This window comes from Prionailurus viverrinus, chromosome D4 (assembly GCF_022837055.1).
Source record: "Prionailurus viverrinus isolate Anna chromosome D4, UM_Priviv_1.0, whole genome shotgun sequence".
Classification (NCBI taxonomy): Eukaryota; Metazoa; Chordata; class Mammalia; order Carnivora; family Felidae; genus Prionailurus; species Prionailurus viverrinus.
Genome location: NC_062573.1, coordinates 17,209,618 through 17,225,005, shown reverse-complemented (window position 1 = coordinate 17,225,005; position 15,388 = coordinate 17,209,618). Strand labels below are relative to the sequence as shown.

General features: G+C 46.1%; 1 protein-coding gene across 8 annotated transcripts in view; it reads left to right on the top strand.

The window, feature by feature from the left end:
- The window catches only part of PALM2AKAP2 (PALM2 and AKAP2 fusion), a 567,675-nt gene that overhangs the window by 347,328 nt on the left and 204,959 nt on the right, over positions 1-15,388 (top strand). For all 8 annotated transcript variants that reach the window (XM_047831459.1, XM_047831462.1, XM_047831465.1 and 5 more), the window contains 2 exons: positions 9,559-9,673; positions 10,527-10,548. In XM_047831459.1, coding sequence (XP_047687415.1) covers positions 9,559-9,673; positions 10,527-10,548 — 137 coding nt within the window. The remainder of the gene's footprint in view (positions 1-9,558; positions 9,674-10,526; positions 10,549-15,388) is intronic.

The following is a 15,388-nucleotide window of genomic DNA, read 5'->3' as shown; positions in this document are numbered from 1 at the left end:
ATTCTATTATGAGGAGAAGTGGAAATCCTCTGTTTATTTAAGGGCTGTTAACCTTTTTTCACAGTAAAATACCAAACAATCTGTGGTGATTCCAGATACTCTCATCTAAGTAAAAGGAAGCCGTTTCCTTGCAAATTGAGTCACAAATGAAAAATATTTGGAGAGTGCCATAGAAACTAATGCACTGTCTTCCCGAAATATGCGAAGTGAATTTTGTAGCATCTATTTGTGTGAAAACAAACAATATTCTTCCCAATGTTCTCTACCTAGACTATAGAAACAGAGAAATTGAGATGAGAGTGAGTGACAGAGAGAGAGAGAGAGAGAGAGAGAGAGAGAGAGAGAGAGAGGCTAAATATTCAAGGAATGGAGGAGGGGTAATGGATGTAGTTCCCAAAAGGAAAGTGGCGGGGGATCAGGGCAGGCACAATTAACAGCTGCCAGGCCCCGTAGCTTCTCACCATGCGCACTTCTGAACTGCGTACAATGTGTCTTCTGCTTCCGTCCTTGTCACTGCAACTTTAGTGTCACTGGTGAGCTCCATATTGTTAAGTCTTATGCATCCAGGTGGTTAGCTCAGCCGCAGAGGCGTTTCGGGTGCACAGACAGCACAACTTGCCCCTTTCTCCTGTTAATCCAGCTGGCGAAGGCACTGGGAGTCAGACTGACATAAACATCCCAGCACACCAAAGAGATGCTAAGACGTGGGTGGTTATCACTGAGCAAAACTCAGGGACCTTCCCTTTGGAGACTTTGGATGGGGAGGGGATTTGAGGTCGGGGGTCTGTGATTCACAGCTTCAGCCAAGCCCCATTGACAAGAGTTGATTCGTCATCGTGAATTCCAAACTTGGCGATTGCTCATTTTTTTTCCTTCTGCTGCTGAGTCATTAATGAGGCTCTGGGCTGTGATTAGCTATGGCGCCACATCCTCAGCATACTCCTAAGAGCATCCATTCAAATTCAGCCGTATGTGCTAAATGTCTTTTATTAATCAGGATTAAATGTGGATGCAGGCAAAGAGACTCAGGAGAACGGTGGCTTGAACAAGATGTTTATTTCTCCTTCCAGTAAAAATCCACAGCTAGGCAGTCCAGAACAGTCTAGTGGCCCTCTCTGAATTCCTTGGGGACCCAGGGCTTCTTTCATTCTTTCAGTTTATCCCTCTCCTATCCTCATCCTCAGGTTCAAGTGAGAGTTCCACCTCAGCACATGTGCATTTCAAAATTTTTTTTAAGTTTATTCATTTCTGAGAGAGAGAGAGAGAGAGAGAGAGAGAGAGTGAGCATGAGCAGGAGAGGGGCAGAGAGAGAAAGGGAGAGGGAGACACAGAATCAGAAGCAGGCTCCAGGCTCTGAGCTGTCAGCACAGAGCCCGATGGCAGGGCTTGACCTCACAAACCACAAGATCATGACATGAGCCGAAGTTGGACGCTTAACCGACTGAGCCACCCAGGTGCCCAGCACAAATGCATTTCAGACAGAAGGATGAAAGAAGGGCCAAAGAAAAAAGGGCTAAAGACAGTTCTAGAAGCTGCCCTACAGGGCTTTCACTTACATCCCTTTGGCCAGAATATGCTGTATATGGCTATAAAACAGGCTGAGAAATGTGGTCATTTTTCTGTGTGGCCATAGTCCTAGCTAAACGTCAGGGATTGTAAGAAAGGAGGGTGGAAATTGGTGAACAACTAACAGTTCTGGTTGTGTGTGTGTGTGTGTGTGTGTGTGTGTGTGTGTGTGTGTGTTGGATACACAAAGATGTGGGCAGCTCTCCTCTCCTCTGAGTACAAATATTCTTCCTGAGGTTCTTGTTTTGGCAAGTTGGCCAGACAGGCACCCCACTTGACTGCTCAGCTGTGAACTTGCAGTTCAGGAGAAGAGAACAGGTCTAAATTCAGCAGCTCAGCCATCTGCCAGAGTCTCCTGTGATTCTGGGAGAATTTACTGAGACTCAAACACATGGCAACCGAGCTGCTGTGGTTGGCCTTTCACGTTTCTTGTATGTAACCCTATCTCGGGTCCCTCAATGGAGAGGAAAATTGTAAAGACTCACTCCATTGTCAGGAACAGACTGATCTGGCTCAGAGCTTGTTCAGGAATACACTTGTGAACATTTCTTTACTGCATTTCTTGCCTCAGCTGACTCAGTGCTGAGTTCCTCCATGGGGAAGCCCAGAAGTCCCCTGCCTCTTCCTACCTTACCTTTCTACTCCTCCCATCACTCCCCTCCGCACTCCTAGGTCCCAGTTCATATCACCAATGTCCCCCATTGGTGGCAAGTTCCATTTGCCTGGGTTTTCCCGTTTCCCAGAATAGAGCCCCTACAAGTCATGGGGATTGCTAAACTTGACCTCTGCACTTCCAAAGGGTAGAGCTCAGGCAGTGAAAGCCACAGGGAAATTAACTTTGCTTCAATCTGAGCAATCTGATCTGAAGGTCAGCACTATTCTAAGAGGGCATGGGCTGCCTTTAGAGGTGGTGAGCTCCCCGTGTGTGGAGGATTTCAAGCAGAGGTAGGATGACCATTGAGTGGAACACAGCTCAGGGGCTTCATGTTTCTGAAAAGTAATTAGATTAAATAGCCTCTACTCCTAGCCTGACCTTCTTTGGTTCTATGAGCATGAAAAATACATTATGTTGCATTATGCACTCAGGAAATGAGGGAAAAAGACTAAGTGGTCATAGGGAGGTAGTTGAAAGAAGTGACAGAGAGTATGTACTGGTCCTCCAGCCACACCAGCAAGGTCCAAATCCTGGCCCCACATTATCTTTGCAACCCCAGGCAAGTTAGTGACCTTTCTGTACCTTATTTCCTTAATCTGTGGAATGGAGTTCAAAACTTTCTACCTCAGAGGCTCTTGTGAAGCGTAAATATCGTAATGCTTGTAAAACACTTAGAAACAGTGCCTGGCACACAGCACTCAAAAATCCTAATCATTACCTGTTGTTGTTGCTTACAAGCCATATATACATCACAAAAACAATATTAGAATTTTTAGTATTACAATTATTATCCACGTCACCACTGATGGGGAGAGAAAAACGAAACACACCTGTGTTTACAGGCAAAGTCCTCTCTAAGCAGTAAGACTACTGGAAACCTGGTTTGTATTAGTCTGTACTCTTTTGGATTCACCTGACAGACACCCACACAAAGGAAACATTCATTGGCTTCTGTAAGTAAGAAGGTTAAAAGTGTAGCAGAGGATCTCGGGGAAACAGGAGCCAGAGGGTCCCTCTCAGTCAGCCTCTTCTTTGTTTGAGCCTTGTTTCTTCCTACTGTGGAAGAGGGAAGGTAGGTTCTCAGCGGAGCCCTTAAGGCCAGGTAGCTGTTTCCAGGCCAGACAAGGCAGAGCAGGATGCAAGCACAGAGAGCCATGGGGATGAGGATGGGAAGCTGAGGGCCTCTCTGAGGCCACCGTGCGGAGCCGTTTCAACTAGAGGGTAGATCTTGCCGTGCCTGAAAAGGCCATACAAAGCCCATGCCCCTGGATAAGAGCAGGGACATATGATAATCTGGGCCGAGGCCTGTGCGGTCTCCTCCTTCTGGCGCATTTTCTTCTCTTATCCACCTGGTGAATGCATCCTTCAAGGCCCAGCTAACATATCACCTCCTCAGTCAAGTTTTCCTTACCACCTTATGTAGCATTCAGCTGTGACCTCATCAGGGCCTTAAACTTGTAGAAATCTGTCGCCGACAGTCCGGATGCTTTGTGAGCTGTAACTTATGTGTTTACTTGGCTGTTTTCATCACTCGACCAGGAGCTCTGATGAGCAGACACTGTGCCTGATGCAGCTCTGTCCCTGACGCTCAGCGCAGTGCCTGATGGAATGAAGGTGTTTGCAGAAAGTTGGATGGATGAATGCATAAATGGATTTTGAGAGGAGAGTGATTGATGCACTTCACAGAGCCATAGGTCTTTCGTATTTTCCTGTGAGGGAGGTCTGTTGAGGTTAGGTAGATTTTAGAAGACCAGTTGGCCATGATTGCACCTTTATCTCCAGTAAATTAAACCCGCACATCTGCAGCGTGTCTGTTACCTCTGCTTACCACCTATTACAGTTTGCTTTTTGCTCAGAAGAAACTGAGCAAACCAGTCAGAGGCGGTTACATGCACCTGTCTCAGCCTCAGGAGCCTCGATTAACCTTGCGTATAAATTACACTTCCTGCCCATTCTTTATTTTTAGTTCAGCAGTATCTACTTGGCTCCTCCAGGAAAGCCTGCATTAGATTTCAGTCACGAAACTACAAAACAGTGGCATCTCTAGCCTGGCTGAGATGACTCTTATGAACCCCATGAGGCTCTGTTCCCTGGGACACTCTTGGCTCCAGGACTCAGGTTTTCCACAGAATGATAGCGGCCTGGGCTGTTTGGCGCCCTCAAGACCGGGCCCTAGCCCACTTGTGCATTTGTAGAGGAATCTGCTCCTTGGATCTGACTTGCCTAGACTGTCGATTTCCCTCATTCGTCCCCTTTGGGTGAAACTCATTTGTTGCTATTGCAAAAGTTTAGTTTCATTGCTTTCTGTCTGTCTCTCTCTCTCTCTCTCTCTCTCTCTCTCTCCCTCCCCCTTCTCAGTTACACAGTATCATGACCCAAATCTTTAGTGCTTGAGCTATATAGCTGAGAGCTCTGAAACCCATAGGGCCAGGGGCAGGCCGGGGAGACAGTCCGGCCAGCCAGTGGGCATCAGGCCACAGAGAGCCTGCTTCACTGGGAGAGGTGAGCTACTTTAGAGTTGGCCTTTCTTCCCCCCTTTTTCAGTCAGCCATTCTTTTTTTTTTTTTAATTTTTTTTTCAACGTTTATTTATTTTTGGGACAGAGAAAGACAGAGCATGAACGGGGGAGGGGCAGAGAGAGAGGGAGACACAGAATCGGAAACAGGCTCCAGGCTCTGAGCCATCAGCCCAGAGCCCGACGCGGGGCTCGAACTCACAGACCGCGAGATCGTGACCTGGCTGAAGTCGGACGCTTAATCGACTGCGCCACCCAGGCGCCCCTCAGTCAGCCATTCTTAACATGATTTTATTTATTTTAGAATCCCTTGCAGTGCCTAGTTCTGAGTCCAACCAAACAAGTTCAGTAAATGTGGGTCGAGTTGAATGTAAATCGATGTTGGCGTGGGTCCATTTAACCCTTCACGGACACATGAGAAGCTGGCTCCTTTCCCATGCCACAGCCTGTGAAATGCTGCCTTCTCAGCACTCGGTCAAAGGAGGACTTTTTCAAAAGCCATTTGTTGGTTTTATTCTGGTTAGACAAGGAATACGTGAGTTTTTTTTTAAAAAAGGGAAAATATTGAAAATTATAAAGAAGAAAATTAAAATGACCCAATATCCCATCACCCAGAGGCAACTATTACTGATATTTTCTTATTATCTTTTTAAAATTTTATTAAGTTTATTTATTTTTGAGGTGGGGAGGAGCAGAGAGAGAAGGAGAGAGAGAGAGAGATTGAGAATCCCAAGCAGGCTCTGCACTGTCAGCACAGAGTCCAATGCGGGGCTTGAACTCATGAACCATGAGATCATGATCTGAGCTGAGACCAAGAGTCAGATGCTTAACCGACTGAGCCACCCAGTGCCCTGATATTTTCTTCTTTTCTCCATCTTAATCCTCATGAGAGTGTGCCCTGTATCCCTCCAGATTTCTCTGAGGATTAGGAGAAGTGGGGCAGGGGTAGTTTATATTCTTTCTAATCTTATATACGCATACACACATTACAAATGTATATATATTATTATATGTTTTATTAGGGTATATATCCACATGTATATATCATATAATACATATATATATATATAATATGTACCCATATAATATATAAATATTTGACCTGTATCACTTAGCTCTTGTCACAATAGTACTATATGACTACTGTCAAGCTCGGTGGTTTAAGATGAATGCCATTTATTATTGCTCATACTTCAGTGACTGTACTGGGTATTTGCTGATCTAGGCTGGGCCCAGTTAAGCAGCTCTAATTTCAGGTATAGATCCAACTAGGCATGGCTTCTGACTCTGGATTGGGCTCCACTCTACTCCTGTTATGTTTTTTCTGGGGCCAAGGCTGAAAGGACAGCCATTGGCCAGACACACTCTTCTCTTGGTGCTGGTAAGGCACACAGGGACAAACCCAACTGGGCAAGCACATTCCGAGCCTCTCCTGTGTTGTGTCTGCAATATCCCATTGGCTAAAGCAGATGACATGGCTAAGCCAATAGTCAAGGGACAGGAAGGTACAAACCACCCACCATGAGACCAAAGCAAATCAAGTGGCCAAGACCAACATCAGTACGTCAGGGATGTATCTACTTTCCATGGAGGTGAAGACGGGAGGGAGGGAATATGGTTGAGAATAATAGACTCTACCCACATCCTACATATCTTCCGAGGAACTCTGTCCCTTGAGATTCAATCTGCTCAGAACCCACCTGGCAAGTACTATCATCAGTCTTCCCAGGAAACTTCTAGCCCAGAGCTCCTCTACCCATTGAACTAATTCAGTTTCTGGATCATTTGCCCCATGTGTGTTGCTCCTATTCCCTTTCCTTAATCCTCTCCCCCCCGCCACCCCACACACACAATAATTTACACAGAGGTGGGTGAAAGATTTTACTGCTGATATGGAACAGCAAAAAAGAGTTGTATATCTTTTGGTTTATATATCTATGTCACTTGGCTCCCTCTCCTGTAGACTCCTGTAGACTCAAATCAAGGCTTGCTGAAGAATTCACCCTGGTCTCAGATATCCTGAAGGTCTTGGGGTGCCTGGATGGCTCAGTTGGTTAAGTGTCCAACTTTGGCCTAGGTCACGATCTCACCATTCCTGAGTTCGAGTTCCGCATCAGGCTCTGTGCTGACAGCTCAGAGCCTTGAGCCTGTTTCAGAGTCTGTGTCTCCCTCTCTCTCTTTGCCCCTCCCTACTCATGCTCTGTCTCTATGTCTCAAAAATAAATAAACATTAAGGAAAAAGAAAAGAAATCCTGAAGGTCTCATGTGGCTGAGTCGTGTCTTTTGGCAGTTGGTTTAGTTTCTTTTTCTTTCACATATATATATTGAACACCTGTGCCCTCCACTCCGTGATGAATTTATAATCTAGTGGGGGAAATTAATGATTGAGGGTTGCTAAACCTCAGCACTATTGAATTTGGGGCCAGATAATTCCTTGCTGTGCGGGCTGTCCAGGGCGTTGCAGGGTGTTTAGCAGCATCCCTGACCACCACCCACCAGGTACCAGGAGCACCACTTCCACTCTCCTTGAGTTATGGGCAACCAAAATATCTCCAGACATTGCCACATATCCCCTGGGGGGCAAATCACCTCTGTTGAGAACCACTGCTCTAACATTTAACCTCTGATAAATAAGAAGAAGAATGACCAAAATAATGTGCTAATAAATGTTCAGAGGAGGACATGGGGCGCCTGGGTGGCTCAGTAGGTTGGGCGACTGACTTCGGCTCAGGTCATGATCTCACGGTCCGTGAGTTCGAGCCCCGCATCGGGCTCTATGCCGACAGCTCAGAGCCTGGAGCCTGTTTCAGATTCTGTGTCTCCCTCTCTCTCTGACCCTCCCCCATTCATGCTCTGTCCCTCTCTGTCTCAAAAATAAATAAATGTAAAAAAAAAATGTTCAGAGGAGGACAGTGTTTTTCCTGGTAGTGAATCTGTGAAAGCCTCGTGGGGTGAGTGGTGTCTCAGCTGAGGCAAGAATGGTTAGGGTTTTGAGATGAGTTTCTTGTAGGAGGGGGAAACATAGGGCACAAATGGGCAAATAAGGAGTTGCTCTCATTGTCAAGAGTGGATGCCATGGGGCGCCTGGGTGGTGCAGTCAGTTAAGCGTCCGACTTCAGCCAGGTCACGATCTCGCAGTCCGTGAGTTCGAGCCCCGCGTCGGGCTCTGGGCTGATGGCTCAGAGCCTGGAGCCTGTTTCCGATTCTGTGTCTCCCTCTCTCTCTGCCCCTCCCCCACTCATGCTCTGTCTCTCTCTGTCCCCCCAAAAAATAAATAAACGTTGAAAAAAAAATTAAAAAAAAAAGAGTGGATGCCATGTAGGTACTAGGAGGCTAGCTACTATAGGGCCATCTAAGTCATTATAAGGACCTCCACTCTTACTGTGAGTGAAATGATAAGTACATCTGTGTTCATTTGGAGGCACTATGATTGTACACAGAGTTTGTCTTCATAACCCAGAGTAATTTCTGCAAAGTCTCATCCATCCAGAGGTCATTTTTCTGATGCCCAGGAAGGAAATCTCTGAGAGGCACAGTGCACCCCTAAATAAATCCATGCCTGTGGCTTGGTGTCCTTACCCCTCTCAAGATCTCACTCTGAACTCTTTCTAGTTGAACAAACTTGGTTAGCTAGTTCTCAACAGCAGATTAGAAGATGGAAGAGGGAAGGGGCAGATAAAGGCAGACACAGACTCTGCAGCAAAGCTTCTAGCACAACAGAGAGGAAAGAACCCAAAAGCAGAATTGAATGAGCAAACAAATACATTCAGACCAAATAATTCTTTAGGCAGGGGAACATCCATCCCTTCATAACCCTAAGGATATTGCTGCATAACAGCGCCACCCTAGATGCCTACATACACAATGTCTAGTGAGGCAGGAAATAATGTGACACACCGTAGAAACCATGTGGTAAGAGTTCAGCACCATGGTCAGGAGTAGTGTCTGGACTTCTGGCTTGAATCCTTGGTTCAAGGTTCTGCAGCAATAAACTAGTTCCTTAACCTTGCCAGGCCTTAATGGTTTAATCTGTAAAATGGGGATTCCCGATTCAAAAGTCATTGGGAAGGTTAAATAAATTAAACTACGTGAATTCTTAGCTTGGTTCTTGGCAGAGATTTGGTGCTCAATATAAGTTAACGATTAATACTATCATTTCATTGAAAGAATAAGCTACTGAGACATCTCCCAGATCATGGCTGTTCTGGAATATTCCTAGAGTCTCCTGGCAGTGACAAAATTTCCCTTTCTGAAAATAGGATGGCTGTGAAAGTTGAGAAAGTTCCAGAAGAGAGGGGCAGCTGTATCAGTTCCCCCTCCCTTTTCCCTTCTTTTGGGCAGTAGAGGATGCACCAGTAAGAGATGACAGACAGCAGGCTCCCAAGGATATTGGCCACCAGCCATTTTGTAGCAGCATATTTCCCTTGAATGAGACTAGTTCTTCACCCTTTAGGAGAACTGACAGAAGAACAGTTATTCTGAGATAGCTAGGGGAATATGAAGCTATTTTCCTTCAGCCATTATGTCCTATGCTATGTAAAAATATCTACCTCCAAATTAAGAATGCGCACATCAATAGGGTTAGAGGGGAGACACCACAGCACATTGTAAAGTGGTGGCAGTGAACCAGTGGCAGTAGCTCAGGGTGGTTTTCCTTTGGTCAATGTGTGCTGAGTGGCAAAGCTGAAAACACAGGATGCCCAGTGATGTGAAATCTGGCACCTCAGACGGCCAGGAAGTCACCCCACAGGAAGGAGCTGCTCTCTGTCCCCAGGATGGCAGGACAGTAAAGTAACCTGTTCTCTGTTTGTGTGTTTTCCAGGCTGGAGCAGGAAATACAAGCACTAGAAAGTGAAGAGTCCCAGATATCTGCCAAAGAGCAAATCATCTTAGAGAAACTGAAGGAGACGGAAAAATCCTTCAAGGACTTTCAGAAGGTACAGAAAACAAGTGGGATTTCTCTGAATTTTATCCACAGGGAAGTAAGCACTAGTGAGTTAGTCCCTGGAGACATGGCCAGTTAATATCGATGAGAAGTCTGAGCCACACGTCCTGTGAAATGAGGTGCGGATTGTGTGAGGACCAGTGTCGTCCCTGACACTGAGAGCAGCCTGTCTTCAGGTGTGAGACCACCTGGTCTGCGGGGAAGCACAGAAGAGAGTCATTAAATTAACCCTGTCTACCTATTGTCCAAACCCTTCATGCGCCTCATGCCTAAAAAGTCATCTCCCCTTGGACGTTAGAATTCTAAAGCGAATTCTTCTTAAGCAGACTAGCCCTGCTCCTTACAGCTTTAATTTAAGTCTTTCCTTTATAAAAAAGCCAGAGGCAAAACCGTATCAAATGGATATGAATTGCAAATACACAGAGTGTAAATACTCTGAAAACAGATGCCATGTAGCGCAGAGGAGAGAACTCATAAAGCCAAGAGTTTCTGAATGTCTCAGAACCTTCCTTCCATTTTATAACCCAGGTACCCAGACCGAAGAAACAATCTAATCACATTAATTTTAAGATGGAGTTTTCTGATGTCACTTCTCCAACATGGCTAAGAGTATTCGCTGGATAATCAACATGAATCCCTACTGGGAGAAATTCAGTATAAAGTGGGAATGATAAAACTTTTCGTTAAATTTCAGGATCCCAAACATATTTCCCAGAAGAAAAGAAAGCATTGGGTTTACCCACCACAGTCAAATTCTGGACCCGGGGGAGAAAGACGGGTTAGGTGGATGAGGGATTGTCTCCCCACATGTGTGGTGATGCTCTGCCCTGCTTTTGTTTCCACAGAGCTTCTCCAATGCGGATGGAGGTAAGTGTAAGTGCTCTCTGCCCCCACTCTGTAGAAGTATTTTATCCCACTCAGCTTAGTGGGTTTCATGGACACGGGCTCACTGGGAGATGCGATGTGTTGGCATGTAAAGACACCAGAAGGAAGGAACAGCACTCTGTACAGGACACTGAGCAGGTGCACATCCTGAGACTCGTCTGCCTCTCTTCTTCAAGGACTGTTTCTCGACTCAGTGTTTCTAGTTTTATACAGTTCGCCTGGCTCTTTCTCTTTCCCATTTGGTCCTCAAGGTTCGCTGCTTGGACCTTTCTGAAAAGGTGCTCAGCAAAGAGTGCTAATATTGGGACCAGGTCCCAGGCAGGGAAGATCCCATTTGTGGCTAGGTCTCCAGGCCACAACACACATCAGAAGGCCATCATCTGGTGTTTAGGAAACCTTTCTAAGACCTGTGGTTTTGCTTTGAATCGGAAAACTTGGCATTCCTCCAGGCTTTCAGGGCAACAAGGCTGGGCAGAACATCCCTCCCTTTGTGGCCTAAGCTGGCCTTGAGCACATGAAGGGTGGGAGCAGGGCCCTGGCTTCCTGACCCCATCCTGGCAGGAGCAGGCCTTCCTTCTGTCCTCCTTTCCCATCCTTGCCCCTGCCCTCCGCTCTCCTTACCTGTGGCCTTGGGGATGAACGTGAGGTTGTATGCTTGACCTTGTGTGAAGGTTGAATGTTGTTGCTTCATTCTTCACCTTGCTCCCCTAACTTTAGCTACAAGCTCATGAAAACCACTCCATTACCACTTTCACTATGGCCCTCAGCTAGACCTGCTTTAAAAGGCCAGGACTCGTCAGAAGGATTGGATGCCATCTGCTCACCTGGTTCTGATAAAGCCAACCTCTAAACTATGAAGATGATCAGGAGCCAGAATAAGAGTTGGCATCAGTGTTTTCCCCATGTCATTTGCAAATATAAGGGACAATATTTTAAAAATGCAGATATGGGTAATGTATTTTTCTAGATTAGCAAAGATATTTACACTAAGGATAGTTCTGATGTTAGACAAAAAAAAAAGGTATTGTGTTATTTTATTTGATTCAGGGAGGGTAGTGGTTTCTAGCAAATAAAAGGCAGGGAATCTGGATGTTTGGCCCCTGGATGATCTTTGGGAAGGTAGTAAATTAAACCTCATGTTCCTGGGTCAAACCGGCAGGGACTCCAGGAGGAAGACCTATGACATTCTAGAGCCTTCTCTAGGGTGTAGCCAAATTGGAGTTCTTGTTCTGTGCTTTGGGGATAGAGCATGGACTGAAGAGGTGACCATGTCTCTCTGGGGGAATTGAGGGTGGCTTCATGGGAAGCATAGTGAGCTTCCCTAGTGCTAGGAGAGACCTGAGGCAGCATGCATAATCAGAATAATGCAGTAAATGTCAGGCTGGAATGGGGCTGTGGGACATTGACCCACAGACGCCTACATACTGGAAGGTACACATTGACCTTTCATGCTTTTACTTCTTTTTTTTTTTCTCTTCCTTCTCAAACTGGGACCTTTCCTAGACTTATCTCTGTAATTAGGGAAGGGAAAGAGCCTGAATGTCTTGTCTCTGGGAAGGCTGTGTGGTGCATGGAGACCCTCATAGCCTATGACTTGATAACAAGCAAAACTGAAGCCATGTTATAAACCCTTGCCACTGTGTCTTTCATTTTCACCCTGAGTTTCTTTCATTTCCTCCTCCCTTACTTCCCACTATTTGCATCCATTCCCCTAAGTGGTTCATGGAGGTGGGAGGAAACTTGATCATGACTAAAAAGAGCCTCTAGAGAAAATTGCCATTATTACTCTGCCCTCACTTTTTGGCAGGGGTACCTCAGGCTCAAGGATGCAAAAATCTTAGGGATCCTAAGAAATGGCCAGGAAAAGGTTTCTGTGGTCTTAACCTGTCATTCTGGATTATGATTCCTGCCATCTCTGGTTATAACTAAGTCTGGGGGGACCTTTCCGTTGTACCACATCTACTGGCAAAGAAGGAAGTTTGAAGGAGGGAACACATCCTTCCAAGAATGCAGTCAATGTTTAACTCACACTGTGGGCTGAGAGTAAAAACTGAAGCATGTCCAGTTGAGGGACTCTGGAGTGTCTGACTATTTTATCATTCTTTGGTTTCAAAGGCCCTTTGATTTCAAAATTGCCAAGACCACTCTTAGAATTAACCACCTGTCACTACTAAGAACTAACACAAAATTATTAAGAATAATAATGCCTTAAGAAAAACACCCTACTTCTGAAATGCCGATTATGGAATCCAAGGCCAACTAGTATTATATAACTGTACAACATGCTGCAGATAATCAGCAAAAGCATTCCTAGTTTAATGAGGTGCCAAGGAGATGGCTGCTGGTGTGTGCCTGTGTCATGATCCCCCTCAGGTCACCTGAGCATGTCACCCTAAGCATGTCAGAGGAAATAAGGGTACGGAACTGGTGGATCACCAATGGCTTCGGATTGTGTGGTAGTCCTAGCAATCTAGAGACATGTATTCCAATCTTGAGTAGAATTCCCTGGCCACATACGTTCTGACCCCCACCTCACTTCCTCCCCACCCCGTATGCACACTTAGTATATAGCAGAGTCTTCATCAGTTGGGTGGGTTTGTTGTTACCGCCTTAAATAGGCATAATGTCTTCTATAACTATAATTTGGGTATAGTACGTATCCTGTGCTAGCCATTATTTACCCACTGAGGAGCTGGACCAGAACTGGCAAAGGAAAATGTGTATCCTGGGCCTATTTCCGCCCTTGCTGTATGATACTGATCTTCTTAGGTTTTCATCTTGTCCAAGTCTGTGGTGGCCGGAAGCCATCCCCCTATCAACACCTTTATACCAATTGCTGGGAAATCTCAGTGTGTCCTCAGGTGCCCATAAATCATGTTTTCAGGAGAGTGTTCATCAGTTTTCTCTAGCTTTGGCTATTCATATTCTTCATAGCTAGAGTAATATTTCAGTAGTGCCAGAACTAATAAGAAGCACTGATCTTACATTTCTACTGTGGTAATGGCCATTCTTTACCTTCTCGGATGATGGACCACATTGACCTTGGCAGGAAGAGGGCAGTTTACAGATTGAGGCTATGTGAAGAAATTCTTCCCATGGAGGCTTTGGAGGCCCTGTTAATTATTCCTTGTGTTGGTCTATCAGCCACCTCCTGGATACGTAGCTTCAGGTTTATGACTTAATGATGTATGGAGCGGGCTGCCCTGTTTTCCTTCTCATGCCCCACTCCTCTTCACTCCCTCATCTCAGCAGGAGTGTGTGGCCCCAGCCCTCCAAGAGCTGTAGTTCTCAAGCTTGTAGCCAGGGAACAATGGGCAAAGGTGACTCCACCCCCACTCACTTCGGGGCTAGGAGCTGCCTCCAGTGGAGGCTAAGACACAAGCCCTGGAATCCTGTGCTCTTTCTGATACAGGTGCCCTGCCTGCAAGTGCCTTTAGTTTCTGGATGCTAAAACTTTCAGTATCAGAGGTGCCCCAGAAACTCTGTATTTAGCATAGAATGTATAGACACACACGTGACCAGTATGTGGGTCCTCACCTGGTCTTAATGGCTTGACCCTTCATCTCATTTGACTACAGAAAGTCAGATTTACTGAGATCTCAATCCACAGATTTCTGGAAATCCTCAGGGAAAACTCACAAACTCTGCAAATCTTCTCTGGTCATCTCTTGTCCCCTAAACTGCCCCTCTAGCCACACACTGCTGTTCTAATCTTTCCCTGGGCTACTGTCAGAAGTCTACCCCTACACCCTCCAGATCAGCTTATCTGAAGCCTCTGCTCTCTTCTGGTCCTGCCTCATGCTGGTTTGGGGCCCAGACTCTTCCCACAACTCCCCAGGATGAGAGTAACCTAAGTTCAGGAATAATAGAGAACCATGTGCAACCTCAGACATGTGGCCACACTCAGAACCTTTGACTCAAACCAGGCCCATCTTCAGGGGATGCCCGCAGGCTGCCTCATGGCTGTCTCCCAGTCCCCTCCATCACCCCAAAGGCCTAGTTTCCTTCCTTGCAGCAGAGGATCCTCAACCATGTGTGCCCAACCTAGGGCCCACTCTCCAGCACACATAAGGCCCCGGAGAGATAGTCACTTGAACCTCACCATGATGAAAGGCTTGCCTACCTACTCCTGATGTCCTATTCCTTCTCCCCAAATGGGTTGATATGGAAAAACCCATTCCCTCAGTGAAACTCCACCCCACCTCTACCCACAGAGTGTGTTCCTCAAAATATAATGGTCCAATATCAGCACATTCTGGATTGTTGATACTCACATGCGAGTCAGCAAATGGTCTAGCTGGTGCAGAACTGAACTAATCCTCATCCTCATCCTAATCTAGTGTCTGTCCATGGTCCTCTCCAGCATGCAATTTAAAAAGGAAAAATGAAAACTGGCAGAACAAAGGCAATATCAATGGGGATACAGAGGATGGGACGGATGTAAGAGATGTGAAGGAGGTAGAGGCTAGGGGGCTGACTGGGCACTGAGAGGGAGCATTCAGGGCACTGCCCAGGATCCTGGGTGAATTTTGGTGCCAGTAAGCTGAGACACAGAGTACAGGAAAAGCAGCAGATGAGCACAGATGGGAGTTCTGTTTGGGACATGTTGAGTCTGAGGTGATTAGGAGAGATTCAGTGAAGATGTGCAGTAAGCAGCCAGAGGGACCCCTGAGGAGCAATTGGCATTCCAGGATTCTGGGACATGGTCCTGACATAAGGAAGGAATCACATCATATAGAGCCCAGTGCTCTAGAACGTTCCTGCCTTCCCTTTCCCACTTCTCTCTGGGAGATACACAAATTCTTCTCCTTCACCCCCAGTG